We start from the raw sequence: 21,303 nt of genomic DNA, 5'->3' as shown, positions 1-21,303 counted from the left end.
TTTCAATACTACTATGTACCTGGATGTAATTCTAACTGAACATTGCATAATCACAAGATTATAACATTAACATCCTAGCCGTCATAACATCGACGTGCTCGAGACACAGCCCCAAGCACGCCTACATCAACATTGAATACATCCATACAAACAGTAAGTCAATAAGTCAGTCAGTCGGTCACTCATCCAACGGCCCAAGGCGCTCGAATCCATTACTAGACAACTTCCTCCCAAGATCATTCCATGAGATCGCTCATAGGTTCATTTCGGATCCTGCCACTTATGCCCAAAGCCAATCTAGTCAATTAATGCAATAGAGAGAATGTAAGCAGAAACGTAAGTCAAGAGGAATGATGGAACGGCGAAGTCATCACGCGATGTTGTCAAGCTTGCCATCGGCCTTGGCTTCCCTAACTTGCTCGAACACCTAAATTCCGTTAGCACAATCCTGATTCCTCCGCAAGGGAAAAGTACTCGCCTTCAGCATCTTGTTTCGGGCGCCCAGAGCATTGACGCCGCGTTCTTCCAGCGCCTTGTCGTTCAGTTCAACCAATTCCGTCCACTTCAGATCCTTCAGGTTCTCCGTGTACTTGTGCAGCCGCAACGATCTCAGCCAGCTGGGAATGTCCTTCAACAGGGTGGGGTCCGTAGGGTCCTCCGGGGGCTTCGAGCTACCGCGACGCCCACGCGGGGACCGGCCGCGGGCGACCTCCGAGTGGTCCGAGAGATAGCCCTCGGGTCCACCCAGTCCGAATTGTCCAATGCCAAGCGCACTCAGTCCGTTGCCCATGAGCGGGTTGTTAGGATCATACGCCGCCAAGAAGCCGTTGTTCTGTGGCGAGGTGAATCCCATTGGACCGAGTCCACCACCCTGCATGGCAATTCCAGGCGAAGTCGGGCGGGAGCGACGACCCGCCATCGCAGCATGTTGCTGTGCCTGCAAGGCCGCCAGCTGCTGAGTGTTCAACAGCTGCCCGGCGACGAGGTGGTGGTTGTGGCCCGGGAGGCCCGGGCTCGCCAGACCGCCCTGGGCCATGGCATGGCTGGCATTCGCGGAATTCTTTCCCTGACCGTCGTTGGAACGAGCCCGACGGTACTTACGAGCATCATCAAGAGCAATCCGGTTGTTCACGGTGGACAGTGCGGCCAGCTTCATCGCAGTCGCATTGGCCACCATATCGGCCTGCGAGTTCTGCTGCGGCTGCTGCGGCTGCTGACCGAAAGTTGCCGTCATTGGGGTGTTGGTCATGGAGGCCCAGCTGGCATTTCCAACATTGTACGGCGAGAGCAAAGGAGCATCTATCTCAGGGGCCGGAATCGTGGCAGTTTGCGTAGGGAGCGGAGAGCGCAGGCTCGAAGGAGTCTGGCTGAATTGGCCCATGGGCTGGTGACCAGAGGATGACTTGGGTCGGGCGATAGGGGGTTGAGGTTCGGATCCACGTTGGGCCCAGGGAGAGACCGGAGGCTGTCCCAGGCTGTCGGTGTTGCTGTCCGGAGCGGAAATCGTGGGGGCCACGAAGGACGTCCGGTCAAACACGGCACTGTTCCGGTTCGATGGCGGAGCATTGCCGGTCTGCTGGGTGAACTCGGCCTTCTTCTTAGCGATGGCAGCAGCAGCATCAGGGAACATGGCATTGATCGTGGATGAGTCGAGTCCGGAGTTGCGCTTGGCACCCGGAGACGGTGGGGGGCGACCGAGAGAACTCCGGGAACTGTCGACGTTCAACTTGGACATGGCATCGTTCAGGCGGTTAGACATGGCATCTGCGCAACAATCATGGTTAGTTGCCACTGCACTTGCCCACCATGACTGATCATGAAGCAACGTACCCTTCTCTCCGAAGTTTGCGGGGGACAACAGTCCGGACATGGGATGACTCTTGGCCATCTGCTGCAAAACCTGGATGAAGAAACGGATCTGCACCTGAGTGGTCTGCTGCAGCAGAGCGTAGAGGGCAGCAGTCCTCTCCGCCTCGCTGAGTACCCGGAACCACTGCTCGATCGCACTGAGCTCATCCTTGAAATCCTGGTCGAGCGTGGCGGCGGCCATCTCTTCCAGGGTGGTTTCGTACTGATCGATGTCTGCCAGCCACTGCTGAGCCGCACGGTCCAACGGATCCTCCGCGTTGTTTGCCTGAGACTGCTGATTGAAGTACACTTCCGAAGAAGGACGAATGCTGCGAGATGACAGAGGAGACGGGAAGCCCGACATATCGGCCGATGCTCGAAGCTGGTGCGTTCCTAGATTCCGGGATGACGATGGAGGACGAAGACTGGACTTGGACGCTTCGGGAGTGCTGTTGCGGTTTCCGATAATATGGCTGGCCATAAGTAGTGATTCAATGAGGGTGGTGGTCTGGAACAAGGAGGGTCGAAGGAAAATCCCGGTAGAGATTTTTTTCAGATCGGTCTCCCCTTACGCGAGGCCCCGATGTATAATAAATACAGAAAAAGAAATATTACTGCAAAACACCTGCAGCACCTGCTGAGTTTGCGTAAAACCGGGGAGAGGCGTGAGGGGAAGTTCTTTTTCGCAGGCTGGGCAAATCGTCCAGGACGGTAGGAAACAGGAGACGAGAGGGTCAAAAGCGAGAAAGGCGAGAAATCTCTCTAAGGACGGAGACACTTTTGGAAGAGTAAGAAACCCAACCGCGTCGATTCTGGACAATGACGTTTGGGGGGCACAGACCAGTCCAGTGGCTGCACTGCCCGATTCGGATTCTAGAGGAGGAATCAAGCGAACCGCAAGAGCATCAAAGGATGTGTTGTTTGGTGTCGATGGATCGGAGAGCGCGCGAGGATTCTCGGTGGAGGGCGAGAAAAGCGGCGACTTCGCGGGTAGATATAATTAGTGTAGGGGAACTGTGGGTTCGTTTTTTTGACTTTTCTTTTTTTAACGAAAGGATGTCAGGGTGCGCTGCAATAGTGTGTCAAACACAGCAAGCAGGGCACCGGAGCATCAAGGAAAAAAAAAGGAAAGTAGGGAAAAAAGGAACAGGAGGGAGAGGGGGGCAGAGATGCGATGGGGAGGGAGGTGGGAGAAGGAGAAGGAGAAGAAGACGGAGGAGATGGAGAAGACGAGAAAGCGGGTAGCAGGAGAAGGGAATGAATCGAGAAGCGAAAAGGCGAGCGAAAGAAAAGACGACGCTTTGCCGTTGCGGGCGAGTCACCGGATTGATTGCAGCGTTTGTCTGGATCCGCAACCTCTTCTTCCTCAACGGACTTTCCACCTCATATCTACTTCTCTCTCATCTTCATATTATTCCTCCTTTCTCCCCTCCATTGGGAATCGTCAAGCGAGGTCCATTGCTATCTATCTCCCCATTTCCGCTTCCTCCCTGCCATCTCCTAGTTATCTACTCCTCCCAGTCGGCCGGTCTGGCCGGTTCTTTGCATCGGCAACTTTAGTCTGGATTGGCGGCGCTTACTTACCATAGAAGACACCGGTTGCTATGAATAACCCCCCTTCCAGGTCCGTCATCCTTGTTTTCTTTATCGCGCAGCCTTATTCTTTGTCTCGGGTGCCCCTTGGTTTCTCGAATGATTCTGAACGATTCCCCATAGGTAGACGCCATTGCTACGCCATCCAACGGTAATAATCTCGGACAAAAGCCGAATTGCTTGCTTCTTGATTTGGTCCGCTACAGCCCGTTTACCCAATGATGATCGGTTCTTTGTCGCATAGTTCTGACATCGCGATACGAGATCCTTGAGGCGTCACCACTAGTCTGTCGGCCGGATTACTGATCTGCGATCCCACGGATTCCTATGTTTAGTTCCCAGCCAGTTTTTCCATTCTAGGGCCAGTGGCCGGCGAAGACTCTGCACAAGTCCGTATTATTAGTAACCACCTGGATATCTGTACCCCAAAATGGATTATCCGGACGATCATCTCCCAATTGAAGATCCTCCCCCGGAGGAGTATGCCTACCCCGATATTGATGAGACGATTCATTATCCATGGCAGGGACACCAGCCAACTGTCCAGGGAGAATCCTCCATTCACTCCGTCCTGGACCCGCGTCTATATAGAGACCTGTTCACTGGCAATGCCTCGCAAGTTCAGGAGCAAGCCTCGTTTGACGAGAATGCAGAGGCGTATCCGGAAGACGACGACTCGGACAACTCTGTCTACACATTGTCTTCCGAAGCAAGCTCCAGGTTGGTGTCCATGACTTCCTATACTTTTAGCCCCATGCAATCACTAACCACTGACAGTGAGGAAGAGCTCTTAGATGAGCCCGGCGATGACGACGATGAAGGCTATTCTCGGAGACGTCGCAGGGGCACCGGCCCCTTTTCGGGACGATACGGTGCCCGAGGTGGAAAGGGAATTCGGAGAGGACCACGCAAGCCATTGGAGCCGAGCCCAGAGTTCAAGCTGTTGCATTCAGAGGCAACGTCTGCCTTCATCGATGGTGACTATGACCGCGCCATCGATCTAACCAAGCGTGCGATCCACATCAACCCCGAGATGTTCGCTGCTCATTCTCTCTTGTCCGAAATTTTCTTGGCCCAAGGTGAGAAAGACAAGGCGTTAACCGCGCTATTTAGCGGTGCGCACACGCGGCCCAAGGACCCCAATGTATGGCTCACGGTGGCAAGAATGATCCTGGAACGCGCCGGGGACGATCGTCAAAGCTCCTTGAATGATGTTGTTTACTGCTATAGCCGTGTCATCGAAATAGACCCGAGGGACTACAAAACTCGCTTTCAGCGAGCGGCGATCTACAGAGAGTTGGGCTACAATGGCCGGGCGGCCACCGAGTTTGAACGAATTCTGAGAGAAGTCCCGCACAACGTTAGGGCGCTTCGACATCTTGCAGAAACCTACATCGACCTCAATGATGTCCAGAAAGCCGTAGACCAGTGGCAGGTGAGCGTGGAATTCTTCATGTCTGCGGACCCGGAAGAGGCACCCGGTTTCTCTTGGTCCGATGTCAACATTTACGTTGAACTCTACAGCTATCTGGGTCAGCACTTTGAAGGACTCAGGGCCCTGAAGTCGGTCTCGAGGTGGCTTCTGGGCCGAAGAGACGATACGATGTGGGAAGATTTCCATGAAGACGACCGGGAATGGGATGCGGATGACTCTCCTCGACGTATCAAGGCCGATGGTTATGAGCCCCGAAAGTGGCCTCGAGATTCGTATGGCCTAGGCCTACCATTGGAGCTGAGAATCAAGCTGGGACTATTCCGTTTGAAGATGGGATATGACTACAAAGATGAAGCTTTGGTAAGTGAGTCTATACAAGAAAGCAGTCAGTTCTAACGCAAGGCTACAGCATCACTTCGAATGGCTGAATCCAGAAGACACATCCGAGCACGCCCGGTTGTACGATTATGGCGACCTTTTCAGGGAGGCTGCTGACGCGCTAAAGGAGGTTGGGCTCGTCGAGGATGCACTGCGGTTCTACCTGCCACTCCAGCAAACCCACGAGTATGCAGATGTTGGCTTCTTTATGGCCATGGGAGACTGCTTTAAAGTACTGGGCAGACTTGAAGACGCCGAGAACTGTTACCTTACGGTTGCAGAGCACGATACAAGACATGTGGAATCCCGTGTGCAGCTTGCAAAACTATATGAGAGCATTGGCATGTCCGAGGAGGCGTTGAAATATGTCAACGAAGCGGTCCTGCTCGGAAGACAGGAAAGCCGAAGTAACCGACGGCGCAAGGACACAAGGCTAGAACAGCTGGCCATGGAGTTCAAAGCCGCCGACGTGGCTCGTGAAGAGGCTGCCTTGAGCTCAATCGCGCCACAGCCTCCAAGCACCGGTTTGTCCACGGCTGCTCTCACCACCAGTGCTGCACCGGTTGAAAAAGACATTGAGGTAGATGAGGAGCAAAGGACCGAAAATGTGCAATATCTCTACGCCAAATTGTTGCAGTTGCTACCGCAGGTGAAAGAAGGGAACACCGAAGCCACGGAGGACTGGCTAGATATCGCGGACGCTTTGTTGCGCGAATTTCGATCTAACCGAGTATTCTATCCGATCCAACGCAACATAACCTTCTTGGGCTATTCGCGCGAAGCCCAGAGAAGGGCGGGGAGAAACAAGGGCCGGAACTTTATCGATGAAATGCAAGAAATGGCGGGGCGTCTCCAAGAGTCTTTAGGTAGATATATCCTTGCATTGCATTGGGCATGGCTGATCAGCATATAGGGAGTATCCCCGAAGAGCCGCTGCAAGGCGCTATACCGACGGATTACTATGGAATCAGCTTCAATGAGTGGCTCGACCTATTTTTGCAGTACGCCCTTACTGTGGCAGCGCAGGGAGAATCTGATGAAGCGTATGATTCGCTCGCGGCCGCTGCCGATGCCAGCGTCTGGTATCACTCCAAGTCCGACACCCGTATGATTCATGTTTGCTGGTTCAGTGAGTTTCCTGCCCGGTCGTATACGGTCCATACTGATCTGTCTAGCTTGTGCGCTTCGAATGCAAGACGAAGAGACACTTGCCAATGAAGCACGATGGTTCATCAAGGAGTACCAATTCGTGACCGACACTTATCGTTTGTTTTCCATGTTGAGCCGCCTCAGTGGTGATCCCCACCGGTCTCTCTTCCATTCATCGCCGAACATGAAATTCATGTTGCGTCAAATCAAGGCCATGGACTTTACCCTACCGGACGAGGTCACCGGGGACCGGCCAAGCAGGGCTGTCCGCGAGTCGGTTTACAAGGAGCGCGCATCTTTGTCTACTCGGGACGAAGTCACCGGAGAAGCCATCCCGGCCGATGAAATGGACGTTGCCCTGCTTGTGTTGTACGGCCATATTCTCTACTCTGGAAACAGTTTCTACCCCGCCCTGAACTACTTCTTCCGTGCCTATGCACTGGACGACCAAAACCCAGCCGTCCTCTTCTCCATCGCCCTCTGCTACATCCATCATTCCCTCAAACGTCAGTCGGAGAACCGACATTACCTCATCATGCAGGGCCTGTCGTTCATGCACGAATATCGACGTGTCCGTGAACGACCGGGCACTCTCCTGTCGGAGCGGCAGGAGATGGAATTCAACTTTGCCCGCGTGTGGCATAGTTTGGGACTAGCCCATTTAGCCACCGAAGGCTACCACCTGGTGCTAGAGCTAGGCGCACAGATCCAGGCACAATGCCAAAGCATTTCGAAGAATGGCATCGATGTCGTCATGGAGGATGCCGGACAGCCCGCACCTTTTGTGGAGGACTTTTCGCGGGAAGCGGCGGTAGCGTTGCAGATTATCTATGCGCTGAGCGGGGATTATCAATCGGCCCAAAAGGTTACAGCCAAATGGCTGGTTATTTAGTCAATTCACCATTCAGTGGCAAATCTCACTCAGCGATCACCTGTGTTCTGCGAACGGAGCCATGCTAATGCAGCCCACATGGACATGGCCACACGGACACGGGCACACAGACCACCGCCACCTTCCACCTCCCACCTCCCACCTCTCCATTGATGCACGTACTTTGTAAATTGTACTACCATGGCAGATGACCTGCATGGAGATGTGCAAATGACCTACCTTGACATGCTTGTTTGCGTACCTACTTTGTATGTAACGCTGACACAAGTGAGTACCTTGCACATGCACCATGACATAAGGGCAAGATGACGGCTGTCTTAATCCATGTCTGCATGTCAGTGACAACAGTTACGCAGCTAATGGTATTATTCTAAGCTTTACCGGAATGTATCTGTAATTCTTTTTTTCTTTCGGTTCAGTACTCACTCACTCTGACCTCTTCCTACTACAGATACTTTCGACTTCTTACTATAGAAAGAAACAAGAGATTCCATACACTAATGCTACTGTCAAAGTAAATATATATCATTAGTAGAATCATCTAGTACCCAAGATCCTCTCAGAGACAAAGAAAATAAATGAAACTATATATTAACATTAGTACTTACTAGACCTAGATCCCCAAATCCAATTCCTTGGAGTGACATGGTAGTCCAACTCCCATCCTCTCCCTAATCAACCAATCCACCCACCCGTGGAAGCATTACCCTAACAACGCCCCCCAAGCAACCCATCTAAAACCTCCATCTGAGCCACCAGCTCCTCCTCCGCGCCCATTCTCGCCCCCATTCGCTGCTCCTCCGTCATCTTCTGTACAATAAATGGCGCCGCCAAATGAAACGGACATATCAGTTGCTCCAGCGCCCTCCACTCCTTCAACACCTTCATTCCCGGCATCATATCACACGGCCGTCTCACTCCACGTTCCTTCAGCTTCTCATTGAGGGTCTTTCCAATCCACCATAAATCACCAGAGACATCTTCACTGAAATCCCCAGACAGGAGCGCTTGGGATAGCTTGCCCTCCGTGGGATCCTCCCCGTACGGCCCCATGATATTCCCGCCTAGATCTTGGAGCGAGACGAGAAACTCATGTGCGGGGTGGGCTATACATGCGAAATCGAAGTCGAGTAGCGCGGTGAGTTTGTTGGTGGTGGGGTCGATGAGGATGTTGTTCATTGCTTGATACCAACATCAGTATCTCTTTGCGTAGCATATATGTAACCTTGATGGTAGATGGAGGGACGGAGGGATGGATATAATACTCACTGAAATCCCCATGAACCAGCACTCTTTCCTCCAATCCCAATCCCAATCCAGATTCAGAAAGCGTAAACCTCTCAATCAACCCCTCCAATCGTTCCCTAACCCCATTCCCCTTCCACCCCCGAATCACCACACTCTTCTCCGCATCCCCCAACTCATGTCTCAACCTCCCCTTAAGCAAATCCTCATACCTCCCCCACGGCTCTCCCCTCGTGACTGTCATTTCAGCCCCAATAATCCCCCCGTTTCCATTCTTACCCAACCCCAACCCCAACCCCCATAAAACTCACCACCACCACCAACACCCCCTAATGAAACCGCGCACCGAAGCCCAGCAAACACATCCGCAACCTGCCCCATAACATCATCTTTCATCTCCACCTCCAACTCCCCAAATACCTCATCTAGTCCTACCCCAGATTTAACCTCCATAACTACCCATGGCAAATCGCCCTCTCGATCTGGCCTCGCACAGAACCCATACACAGAGGGAATGATATCTCCTAAACCGGGTTTGAAGGAATCTAACCCCCTTCTTGCAAGACCCATAGCCACGACTTCATTCTCCACCCGTGCAGCGAGAGGATTAATCCCCATAGCGAGGGATTACTTAGCCGGATGATGAATTCTTTTGTTTCTGGGGGTGGGGGGGGACGTAATATACGTGATGGCATCGGGGAAAGAAGAAGCGGGTACGGGTTCCGGTAAGGTGAGTTTATAGATGAAGTTGTTGTAGGGACAGGGGCCGAGGGGTTGGTATGCGATTGGGGTGATGGCGATGGTGGTGGTGATGGCGGGGGGGAGGTGCAGGTGGTGGTGGCAGATGTGGGTGACTTGGGAGAGGCGGGTTTGGTAGGTTTCGTGGTTGATGGTGGACATTTTGATGATTGCTGCGCTTTGAGTAGAGGTTGGGGTTTTTTTGAGAGGGGATGTGGGTGGGAGTATGGGTTGCTTATCTACTAGGTAGTAGTATCTATAGATATAAGTACTGGGTACGTATTGGTACTGGGTAGGTTTGGGTTTGGTGATGCTGCCTAGATTAAGAGGGGATGGGATTGGTTTGGGGCTTATCTATACAAGTAGTACATTATCTTGTATAGTTCTAGCGTATTGCAGGGGTTGGAATTGAAGGCTTGATGTTCATGACATTTAGTCTGTCGGTTTATCAAGGTAAAAGATAGAGTCATTGTGGTGATGTGGCGGGGTGCTGGTGGAAATGCTCTCATCTGGGGTGATTTTACCGAGCAAACAGACATGATGGCACATGGACCGGGTTATATGCGGAGTAACATAAGCACATGTGGGTGAGGGTGATTGCAGGCAAACAATTAAGGTGGAACATGACACTGCATGCATGTTGAGTAGTAGATAAAGGGGAGAAATAGGAGAAATGAGAAGATAACTGCATATATGGCATAATAAATAGCTCACTTAATATATATTATATACACAAAACCAACCATGCATCATGCATGCTTACCCTCTAAGAAGAAGTAATATTACGCTTCACCATGGAGGTGCCGGTACCCGGCCATCTGACATGCATTGGAGATGACTTTGAAACCCCCGACCAGGTTAATTCAGCAGGCAGAGATAGTGTCACCCGGGCCTAAGCGCCTCGTCCTCCCCCGACAGATCCATATCGTCGAAAAACACCGCAGATTGACGGCGCATCTCCTCGAAAATACTGCCCGTACTCCCCCGACGGTGTTCCGGGACCCGCAATCGGGACGCCGCAGACTCCCCGGACGAGTGATCCGACAGGCACCCGTCCAGTAAATGCGACTCCTCGTCCACGCCGCAGTCCACCCGCCGTTCCGGAAGATTATGGTCTAGGCGCTCGGACAGGGGATCCCTGTGGGGTTGCTCGTCGTTGGGCCGCCAGCGAGACGGCGCCGGTGAGATCGCCCTGCCACCGGCGTGCGCGAATTTCTGTAGGCTTTTGACAACGGCGATCTCGATTTTTAGTCGGTTTTTGATGAACTGGATCTTCGGAAAGGCACTCTGCTGGCCCACGCGCAGCATCCGTGCTAGGCGTTCGGGGCTGGGGTCGGAGAGAATGTGGTAAAAATCGGAGGGAATGGTCTTGGGCCAGATGGTTACGGTGCCGCTGAACTTCTGCAGCCAGATCTCGCTCCAGTCTTGGCCCATGGGTCGGGGAAGGAGTTCCAGATGGCGAAGAACTCGGAGCCATTTGTTCATGTCTAGCTTGATGTATTGTTCTATTGCAGACCCGAGGAATCCTCCACGCCAGCCGCGTCCTCGGCGGTGGGTGACCGGCCGGCCTACCGCGCCTCGCGAGCTGAAGAAGAAGAGGTTGATGTGAGGGTTTACCTATCGGACATGATTATGTTAGCATCATAGAATAGGACTGTTTGGGATGGTAAAGTCTTACCTGCGAAACAATGGTAAAGTTGACGTTGAAGTGCAGGTTCAGCGCCTTGATCGGAATGTCAGTTCGCAGACTGCCATCCTTCCACTTGTGTCCAAAAGAGTACGGCGCGAGTGTGCCGTCGCGTTTCTTCGTCATCAGGACAACCGGATTCAAAATGCCAGGAACAGCTGCAGAAGCCAGCACCGCGCTCCATATCACACAATTAGGCGAGGTTAGGTAGTTGGCCAGAATAGTAGGCGAATGGGGGTCAGAGGGCACACACGACACGTTCAGGATACGCCCAGTTCGTTCATATGCCTCCCGGAACGTCATCGAGCCTCGGCAGAACCAGCTACATTGTCGGGCCCAATCTAGAGTGTCGAATCGCGCCCCTGTCCGCCACCATCGCCGTGCCCAGGCCATGAAGCCCTCGTGGCATGCCTTGATTTGATGTGCCAGGGCCGGTACGAGTAGCTGCTTCAACTCCTCGTCAGTTCGGGTAGCAACCAATGCAGCGACCAGCGCTCCTCCAGACGTCCCGGTGATGATTTCAGGCAAAATTTCGTTATCTAGAAGCGCTCGCACCACGCCAAAGTGGTAGTACGCAAAAGTAGCCCCCCCGGAGAGACATAGGGCGGTTCGTCCAAAATTGGTGTCCAAATGCTTGAAATGCTGTAATTTGTCTTCGCTGCTGATCACCTTCGAGTCTGCAACCAATTGAATGCACGCATGCAACTCATCAATGTAAGTCTGTACCAGATTCTTGGTACCAGAGTAAGCCTCACTGTAGAGCCGGGGATTCTCCACACCGGCAAAATTGTTCTTGACACACGCTTCTAGGAGGGTGCATAATTCCTCAGCCGCAGGCGCCTCACCTGGGCGGGTGTATCCTGCGCGTATCTCACGCTCTGCCTCATTCCTAGCCCTCCGCAACTGGTCCACCAGATTGTTTATCGTGAGGTGATCGTAGTATGCGTATTCGTCGATCTCTTTCCACCTCTGGTTCCCCAGGTGATCATCGAGGGCCTGGGCGGCTTTCTGCCAATCGCGGTAATTCGTCTGCGCGTGTAACTGTCGCCTAAGACTTTGCCTTCTGCCCCGCCATGTTATCCACTGCTCGTATAGGAAGATATAGACGCGGGTCAATGTGTAGGCGAAGGCGAGGACCGCGATCCAGCCAAAGACGGTGAACAGAAACGGCCACTTCAGAACCGTGTACAGCACACCTTCCCTTGTCTCATCCTTGGTTCGCCTAGGCCCTTTACGGCGACCACGGCCTCTCCGGACCCGTTGGTAGATGGGGCGCCAGTCGTTGAGGGCAACCAGCGGTGACGCCCCTTGGTCCGTTAAGGCATTCTCGAATTGGCGCAAGTCGTCGGGATTGAGGAAATCGCGGTCGTCATCCGGTATCGCACTGGGATCGTGAGTATCATCTGCCGGCGGCTTTTCTGCCCAATTCATGATTGATGATAATGATGCATGATGTTGCTGGGGAAGGAAGATGTCCTGACGGAGGATTAGTGACGCGCACTGGAGACGTCGACGTCAGAGAGGGGCACCGCCACGGAGCCCCGTGACGTTGAGTGGATGTGGCTAGGCAAGTGGGGCTGGGCACGCTCCAACTGGAGCCTCAGGAATACATACATGTAGTAATACAGCGGAGAGTTCCCGATGCTAACAGCCTCACCGACCTTCCAAGGCGACGCAATATTACCAACCAGTATGGCCAGGGATGCGGGGGCCAGGGTATCAGCTCCTTTGCATTTTGCACAGACACCCATGTCTGCAATAAGCCACGGGAGGGGTCTAGAACTCGGTGAAGCTGGACCATGCTGCATCAGAGGCAATATCTGCTCCGTCATATCGTCATGTCAGGAGGTATTCATGCTATACTCGGTACCAGAAGCGCCTGATAGTACACAGTCGTCAAGTCACCAGCACACCTCTTTCAGCAAACAAGTCTATCAGTCTCCGTCCAGCTGGTCCGTGTTGTTGATAGATCGACATTGCAGACGAAGAAGCCTGCAAATCACTTCCCAAGTGACCATGATCATCGGAGAGCACACCCAGGATTACGTGATCAGATGCCTGCCATGTACATGCTTTGCCGCTGAAATCCGGGGAGCATTGGAATGTGTATTGCGCACGCACACGTTGAAGAAACACGCGGGATCGGCGAGCAACCAACTGTCGGCATGACTGGCGACAGGTTCAGCAGACTGCGTGGATCCAGCAGGGACAGAACAGTGGTTGTACCGTTGTAGTGTTTGTGTTGCGTAGGGAGCTGAGGCCCTCAGCTGGGCGTCCGTGTTGCCCATGACAGGTTCTGCCCACCATCCGGATCCAGTGCCGTTGCCCCCCTCCCTCCAAAAGCACATTTCCACTTTAGCCGCCCGAATCTCAACCTTGCCGTCGGTCGGTATATTAATATATCGGTGTGACAAGGGGCACGAGGCATGGCGAAGAGCAAGGGCTGGATTGGATGCATTTGTACTCCGTATTACCCTGTCGTTTTCTCTGATGGCGTTTGTTCGTTCGCAACCAACATTGCGGGGTAAATTTACCGACACTCCAAGTGTTCAACAGTCGGAGACTTCTACCGGTGGTGGTCTGTGAGTCTGGGAGATTGCCGGGGGGCTGGTCAACGGGATATCAACACTAGACTACAAATAATACCGTGCCAGAGTGATCCAGAAGACGAATGATTTGCAGGTACGGAGTAGGACTGCGGACTAAGCAACCCCCCTAAGAGATGGATACCCCGCCAATGTCGTAGGGTTCAGCCAGCTGGGGAGGTTCTTCTTGCATGTTTGCTGATCTGGTGCCCTGCTAGTGGTCCTGCTAGTGGTGGGTTGTCGGCGGGATTTAGCCAGCTCGCTTTGGTGTCCTCAGCAATCGCATCATGCCATGATCGAGGAGGAGGGGGGGGACTTACATGCACAACTTGCTTTTCCTTCGATTGCTCTCATCGCTGTGTCCAGCAGACAACAACAAGGTGGCCTATACATTTTGCAGCTATTCACCACGAAACCGGGATCGCAACACCGCTCAACAAGGAACAACAATATAGTGCTTCTGTTTTCTCCTTTTCGCGCGTTAGCCGCTTCCTCCCTGGCTTTGGGAACCGGTTAACGTTGAACCTTAGCCACCACAAATCATCTATCTACTACCTATGATCTATAGTACTGTTATCTATCTGCGAACCCTGAACAAGGCATTTCTACTTACCCCATTGATGCTAGGTGGCCCAAAGTGGTGGGATGCAGCAGGGCCGATTCTTATCCCCCATCATTCCATAACTCAACCTCCAGCTGCGCCCGTGTTCTTCCACTTTTCGACTAATGCATGAAGATCGCGCCTCGGTGGTTTTTTTTTCCCTTCCTTGGTTCCGTATGGTCCGTATGTCCCGTATGTCCCGTATGCACCATACGGATGGACGGTGGTGGTACGTATGCACAGGATGCAGAGAGAGCCAGAGACAGCCTGTTCTTCATCGCCCTCATCCTTGGCGTCTCTCCCTGCAGTGGCTAGTCACTACGGGGAAGGGAAAAAAAAATTGCCAATGGGCTGCGATGTCGGCTTTGATTGGCACGAGAGTCGCGAACGACTGCTGATCATTCGAGCGGTTGACTGCAGTGGAGACCCGCCTTGCGAGTCGTCAGATCCCCTCCCCGTATCCACCTCGGTTTTCCACCGCCGGCCCGGACTTTGCTTTCTCTGTCCATACACAGTAGTCTGTTGAGTGTCGACTCTATCAATCATTCTAAATTTCGATGATTCTATCCTCCGTAGGCGGTCTCCATAATTCGGGCTAGGAATGCTTCCTGCCTCCACCTCCGGGCAGATCAGATGTCATAAAGGTCATGTGCGCCCCTCCATTGTCGAGATTCATTGGAGGGGCCGCAACAACAGTGAGGCCGTCTCCATTCCAACCATCTACCAGCACCAGCATTCCTATTTTCTCCATCGGAGACGCCCCGGACATTTGCCTCCAAGCAACGTTGTCCGCCGACAGGGTTTAACCCCAGTATGTGAGACACGTTCAAGCAGGGATGCGAGTAAACAAGGAAGAGCCACTGGAACTCCTCGCATGATATCAAAACAAATTATGGTGAAGACTTGGAAGGCTGGAACACGACTCCTAGCGTGCTTGAAGCGCATGGCAAATTGAAGAATCATGCGGATTCGCTTCGAACATCGAGAAAGAAGGTTCTGATTGGCAACACCGCTCCTTCAGCTATAGGCGGCCGAATAACCACGTCCGATCGAGGACGCACCCGGCATCTGCACGCCATAGTAATCCTGCAATGATGCTGCCTTGTCCTCTATCTACCATGTATCGACTCGATGGGGCGAGAAACAGGGGCAAAAGAGACGGCCCCAGTTTCCAACAGTAGTAATTTGCGAAGAGGTAAGGCACGGAGACGTCCAATGCATGATCATGAAACATGAAATAATTACTGGAAGTTTCCACGCTGTCATGGATACCGACTGTAGTGAAGTCTACTTACTAGACGTTTGGACTTTGGACCAATCCTCTGTGCGACGGAAACCGTGTGCCAGAAACTTTTGGCTATCGGCAAGGCAACGATCTCAGACCCTCTTAAGAATTATCCATGGACGTCATTCTTCAAAGTTCAGAGGCAGCCCCTCGTTGCGATCGATGCTATCGAAGATCACAGGAACGTGGGCCTCTGTATGGATGCAATATGCAGGATGAAACCACCTAGAGACCAAAGGGGCACAGTACCATGGATCGAATGATGTTATTCCAAGGAGGGGTGGGCACTGGAGAAAGAATGTGGTGTGATGATGGGACATGGTCGGTAAGCGGTGTGACTGACAGCGGGAAGGGGCACTGAATGGACTCAAGGCTACACGGCGGCGGTTTAGGTTTGGCAATCGAGATAACCACACAGCACATCATCGGCCCAGCAGCTGGATGTACGCGTAGGGAGGGAGGATTCCCGGAACTCAGGCTTGTGGTGTTCATGATTCGTCGGGGCTGATGATGAAGCCAGACGAGCGATCCCCTTCGCCATGACCGATGACCGATGACCCGATCATCAACCGACAGTGGTGGGTTTACGCCTTTGCGGTCACTTGATCATGAAAAAAGACAAGAAAACCCACTTGAGCCTCCGAAGAATGTCAAAGGTCAGTGCGAGATAACCAGGTACACAGTACGTAAGTCAAGCCTCTCTACCTCGGAACCAGGGAGAGATGTCTTTCCGAGTTTCAGGCAATGACCGATGGATGCAACGGACTCCCCATGCGGACAAGGCAAGAAGGTTGCAAAGTTGAGATGTGTCCGATTCCGATTCCCTATTAATTATCTCGAAGCCGCTACTGTATGGTCATTTCAGGTACAAGTTTAGTAAGTAGTTTTAGTAGGTATCTAAGGCTGCCTATCCCAGTCCGTATACTTTTAGCAACATCCTGGAACCCCCCCCCCCCCCCCCCCCTAAAAATGTCCGTGATGTTATTTTGGCTCTCGCCGGTGTCTTGCTCCCTTTTTTCCCCTCGAGGATGTCGCTAAAATCCATCCTCTAGAGCTGCTCGAGTAAAGCGTCATGCAGGTGCCGGAGAACGGCCGCTCATTGGCCCCAAAGACATGTACATGAATGTCCGCCAGGGCGCTATCAGCTGCACGTTTGGGGACCCACTGCCAATCACGGGGCGACTTGACATGGACCGTCCAGTTACCGCCGGCACAGTTGCATCCGCCCAAGAGGCGGGTCACTCCAAGCACCGCCCGGCTCAACCAAACACTGCTCTTCATTCTTTTCCCCCTCCATCTAACATCAAAAACTTTTCACCCGACCTGCATCATACTGGAGCCGGGCTGGCTCTGTGGCTTCAAAAAAAAAATTACCTACCAACCTAGTTACTTGGCAACTTGATCAACATGGTGTGTGCGTTCTACTCCATACAGATGGTTCAGTCATCCTTCCGCCCTTATGTACGGAGTATTCCTTTGCTAGATTACTATTCTTATGGCTGCATAGTGCATACTACAGACTAGTCCTCCGTACTGCATCAGCCAAGTCCAAGGGTCGGCGATCGGGATACCCGCTTCAAGGGATTCGGAAAGATGCTCCACTCTTCGCAGAGCCGAAGAATGGCACTCCCTGGTTGAACGTTGCATTGATATGCTCATTATGAAACCAATGGCGACTGATATCAATGAAGAAACTTTGACCGTCCAATGGTACTGAGAGGGCCTACGATGAGAAATACCTATATTTTGGAGATCGCTTATCAATTCATCATATCCAGCCGGACTGAGTAATCGGAGTACCCCGCTAGATAGAGTTTCCGGAGAAGGCTACCAGTCATTTGAGGTATGGGTCCGTATCTAATAGTAGACACTTTCCATCCCTCTGATAGGGACACCAGACAGGGACAAGTTGACGAACAAACTGAATCTTAACGAATCCTCCCCGAAGGTCGCCACCGGCTGATTGATAGACGCGGCAGAGGAGCGATGTGATTTGATAGGGGCAAAAAGGGCCAAAACCACCAGGGGAGGAAAAAAAGCGAAACCAGGGAAAGGGAAGGAAAAAAGAAAGAAAACGGCCAAGATAGGGTATACTATGGGGTGGTATCCCGTACCCGCCATGGTGTGGCTGTATCGTACCGTATGTATGCATGGACGCATGTACCTCTGGACGGCGCCCGGTGCAGCGGCTCCCTGACCAAAGGGAAAGCAGGACAAGATAACAGGCGAGGATTCTATATGATAATAAATTATATTAGTCCCAGGTATCGCCAGCCGTCCGTTTTGCCTCTCCCTCCTTTCCCTCCGTCTCCTGAATTGGCATATTTTGCAGTCTTCAACACCTGCACTGCACTTATCTCGAGACTGCGCCGCCTCTTTTGGTTTCTTTCGTCCTTTGTTCTCCCCCTCCCTTCCCTTCCTTCTCCCTCTATACGACACACCTGTCAGCCAACAATAATTCCCTTGTCGCTCATCCACCCGGGCTTACCACCCCTACGCCCCTCCCCCCTCAGCTGATTGCTCCGGTGCTCATTCATACCCACTCCTCCCTCCCACCTCCCCCGATCACGTACCACCTACTAGTCTAGGCTGGCTGGTACGTCGTAGGTCCGTGGTGCTTGCATATTAGCTCCCCCGGTCCTTTCTTTTTCTATCCAGTCCATCCATCTTCTCCTTTTTTGGTGATCTCTCCTGCTTCAGCTCGCCTCGACCTCCCCTTCAGCTTTGTCCCGGCGACAGGCTTTCCTCTTCTCGCCTGACATTGGAGAACTTTCTCTTCTGTCTTCGACTCCTCCCCCTCCTCACCCAACGCCCCTCCCCTCTCCCGTGGATTCTTGCATCGTTGTGGTGGTCGGCACAGTTAAATTGTTCGACTCGGCACCCCCTATATCTATTTAGGTACAACCCAGCCTTGTCTCCTTGACCTCGACAACAGTTGCCTGGCATAGCGCATCGGGCTATCCAATGAGTCACAGCTGACTCCCACGCTTTCTTTCTTTTACAGGTCACTTTCTCGTCTCGCTATCTGTCTTGCCAGCAAGATGTCGACTCTCGCTGTCTTTGCTAAGAGTATATGAGCGTTCTTCTTCAGAGTCCGCCTAACTAGATATATTTGGTCTTGTTGGGCAAAGCAATTTCCGTAATGGAGAAGCTGAACACTGAAGATGGACAGCTCTTCGTAAAAGTTCGTGCGCTCCGTCTCAATAGCCTCCCAGGTTCATGCCGCAGTGTCGTGCTTGGCTTGCTAACCTTCACCCTTCTCTTAGAACCTTGCCAGTTTCGTCCGAACCCATGAGAAGGCGCTTGCCAATGCGCTGCAACTGAGGCGCCAGCCGACCAAAAATGCGCAGTCCACACATACACAGTCGGCCTCGTCGGGCTCGGCTTCCTCAACCCTGGCAGCAGCCCTGTCATTCGGGGCACTGAAATTTACGTCCCAGAACGTCAAACCTGCAAAACTTACCCTCACACCCCATCATCTATTCTACCTCCTTTCTCGTTTCGAAGAGCTTTCCATTGCCGTGGGTCCCCTGAATGTTAGGCTGGAGAACATCCACACGGACGGGTCACAGTCCTATGTCTCCTTCCTGAATAAGCCTCAGCGATCCAGGGGTGACCGGGACTCTATCCACTCCGTGTCCAGTGTTCGTAGCGTCATGTCCGGTATGAGTTCGCTTTGGTCTTCGATTGGTTTGGGATCCAAAGACTCGGTTTCCAAATCGGAGAAGGCCAAAGCTGCTCTAGAAGCGGATACCAAATACCTATACTCTGCCTTTACCAAGATCCCATGCCTGCGTTTAGCCCCCGACCGTCGTGCCCGGTTGATCCGTGGCTACGAAGAATTCCCTTTTGACACTGCCGTCCCCTTGCACTCCTTTAAGAATTTGAGCGCGTTAGAGATTATTGATATAGACTTTCGCTCGTTCTTTGGCTGGGATCGGCTATCCGAGCAGTTGCGGACGCTGACTGTGAAGAGGGCAAATATCGAAGACCCGGCAGATTTGCTCACAGGCATCGTGTTGGACGACATTGACAAACGCCGCAGGCGGTCATCCAAGCACCATCACTCGCCAATGATGAGCTGGGCGGGAAATGCAAATCCCCAGCCAGTACACAAATCCGAGCTTTCCGGATCGCTCTCTGCCCCTGGGTCGCCAGTTGCAGATGCACCGTTTGGAACCAGCTCTAGTCCTCAAGCCGCCTCTATGATCAGAATGGCATCAGAGGGATCCAAAGCTCGACCACGCACCGGAAGCATTTCCCCTTCCCGTCCTACCAGCTCGAAGCATTCGACTTATCGTCATAGCCGGGGAAACGTCTCCCGTATCAGACGCACAGGATCAGGTAGTTCCAACTCCAGCGAAACCTCGGGTCACCGCAACGGAAGCTCTACGAATCTGGTCTTGCCAGCATCTAAATGGCGGTTTTTGCGACACCTCGGCCTTCCCGACAACTCCCTGACATCTATCACTGCCGCCGGACTTGCCCCAGTTGCCAACACGCTACAGTCGCTCGATCTTTCAACCAATCTCTTCACGGAAGTGCCTGACAGTCTCGCATCTCTGGTTGCCTTGAGGGCTTTGAATCTTTCGCATTGCATGATCGAATCGCTCCACTCTGTCTCTCGCAACCCCCTTCCCGCAATCACTGCACTCAATCTCCGTGGCAACCGTCTCCGATCCCTCGCGGGCATCGAGAGGCTCCTTTCTCTGGAGCGGCTTGACCTCCGAGACAACAATCTCACCGATCCTACTGAAATTGCCAGGCTCACCAATCTCCCTGAGATACGAGAGATTTGGGTCTCTGGCAATCCCTTTGTGAAGACGCACTCCAATTACCGTGTTGTGATTTTCAACTTGTTCCGACGTACCCCGGGTTACTCCGAAGACATCATTATTGATGGATCGGGACCAGGATACACCGAGCGGAAGCAGTTGGTGGATCGAGCTGCTGAGCCCGAAGCTGCACCCGTCATACGATCTGTTGCGGCAGATCTTTCTGCAGTTGTCAGCAAACCAATGCATACTGCCACTCAGGAGCCTCCGCTGCTTCACGAACAAGTTGGGCACGTAGGAAGAGTGGGGCAGAATGGCATCGAAGTGGGATCTACTCGTCGGAAGAAGGGTGCTCGGCGGAAGATCGCCGATCGACCTCAAGAAAAGCCTTCAACTGATGGTCATCGTGATTCAGGTGCGGTGGTGCCTTCTATTCCTTCTGCTCAGCATGTGCAATTACCTGTTGATCCATTTATCACGGCATCTCCCGACCGTCAATGGAAATCTGATGGTGGACCTCAGGACAGACCCGTTAGTCCCAAGAGCGCGGACAAGACTGATGTTGACCGAGATTCTTCCGCGCTGCAGGCAAAAGACCGTCTCGGTCTCCAACCTGGGCCCCAGAGTAAAGACTGGGGCGTGGATGGTGACTTTTACAGACGGCAACTAGAGGTTCTCAGACAAGAACTTGGAAACAGCTGGCTTAGAACGCTCGAGGACCACCGGTGGAAGGACGCACAGACGGATATCAATGTGTCTTGCACTGGGCCCGATTATCATGATCCAACAAGGATCCCCGTGGACACTTTGATCAGGGTGAATCCTCAGGTCATACTGAGCGGCGGCCATGCCCTAAGTTAAAGGGACAGTCGAACAACAAGTCCAAAGAAGAAAAAAATGAATAAGAAACAACAAAAAAACAACAAAATCGCGAAAGAAAATAGGAAAATAGGAAAACAGGAAAGAAGGAAAAAAGGAAAAAAAGTGAAGGGACGGAGAGAGATCGAAGGAATAAGGGAGCAAAGGACATCATGACCCCATCCATGGTCACTACTAAGTCTGAGATTTCGGTTACACCTCTGACACCCGGAG

The 21,303-nt window shown here is 52.6% G+C and overlaps 5 protein-coding genes across 5 annotated transcripts; 2 read left to right on the top strand and 3 right to left on the bottom strand.

Annotated features, from left to right (window-relative positions):
* Positions 1-217: 217 nt before the first annotated feature.
* Positions 218-2,512, bottom strand: BO94DRAFT_132067 (uncharacterized protein). Its single transcript, XM_025605651.1, has 3 exons — positions 1,831-2,512; positions 479-1,764; positions 218-427 (listed from the first exon to the last, which is right to left on the bottom strand). Exons 1-3 carry the CDS (start codon positions 2,327-2,329, stop codon positions 371-373), a joined length of 1,842 nt encoding a protein of 613 aa, XP_025472395.1. The 5' UTR covers positions 2,330-2,512; the 3' UTR covers positions 218-370.
* A 915-nt stretch (positions 2,513-3,427) lies between these two features.
* On the top strand, positions 3,428-7,777 carry BO94DRAFT_530366 (tetratricopeptide repeat protein). Its single transcript, XM_025610662.1, has 7 exons — positions 3,428-3,472; positions 3,565-3,636; positions 3,706-4,161; positions 4,219-5,236; positions 5,286-6,120; positions 6,168-6,383; positions 6,430-7,777. Exons 3-7 carry the CDS (start codon positions 3,872-3,874, stop codon positions 7,293-7,295), a joined length of 3,225 nt encoding a protein of 1,074 aa, XP_025472394.1. The 5' UTR covers positions 3,428-3,472; positions 3,565-3,636; positions 3,706-3,871; the 3' UTR covers positions 7,296-7,777.
* Positions 7,778-7,915: 138 nt separating this feature from the next.
* On the bottom strand, positions 7,916-9,226 carry BO94DRAFT_620035 (phosphotransferase family protein). Its single transcript, XM_025616907.1, has 3 exons — positions 8,852-9,226; positions 8,565-8,777; positions 7,916-8,476 (listed from the first exon to the last, which is right to left on the bottom strand). Exons 1-3 carry the CDS (start codon positions 9,156-9,158, stop codon positions 8,004-8,006), a joined length of 993 nt encoding a protein of 330 aa, XP_025472393.1. The 5' UTR covers positions 9,159-9,226; the 3' UTR covers positions 7,916-8,003.
* Positions 9,227-9,953: 727 nt separating this feature from the next.
* Positions 9,954-12,575, bottom strand: BO94DRAFT_482307 (patatin-like phospholipase domain-containing protein). Its single transcript, XM_025608887.1, has 2 exons — positions 10,957-12,575; positions 9,954-10,895 (listed from the first exon to the last, which is right to left on the bottom strand). Exons 1-2 carry the CDS (start codon positions 12,394-12,396, stop codon positions 10,161-10,163), a joined length of 2,175 nt encoding a protein of 724 aa, XP_025472392.1. The 5' UTR covers positions 12,397-12,575; the 3' UTR covers positions 9,954-10,160.
* A 5,638-nt stretch (positions 12,576-18,213) lies between these two features.
* On the top strand, positions 18,214-21,157 carry BO94DRAFT_131779 (leucine-rich repeat domain-containing protein). The gene is made up of 3 exons (XM_025605649.1): positions 18,214-18,334; positions 18,441-18,620; positions 18,703-21,157. The coding sequence occupies exons 2-3, from the start codon at positions 18,579-18,581 to the stop codon at positions 21,070-21,072; spliced, it is 2,412 nt and encodes an 803-aa protein (XP_025472391.1). The 5' UTR covers positions 18,214-18,334; positions 18,441-18,578; the 3' UTR covers positions 21,073-21,157.
* Positions 21,158-21,303: the final 146 nt, after the last annotated feature.

The sequence above is a fragment of the Aspergillus sclerotioniger genome (genome assembly GCF_003184525.1).
Source record: "Aspergillus sclerotioniger CBS 115572 chromosome Unknown BO94scaffold_2, whole genome shotgun sequence".
Classification (NCBI taxonomy): domain Eukaryota; kingdom Fungi; phylum Ascomycota; class Eurotiomycetes; order Eurotiales; family Aspergillaceae; genus Aspergillus; species Aspergillus sclerotioniger.
This window is presented reverse-complemented; position numbering and strand designations above follow the sequence as displayed.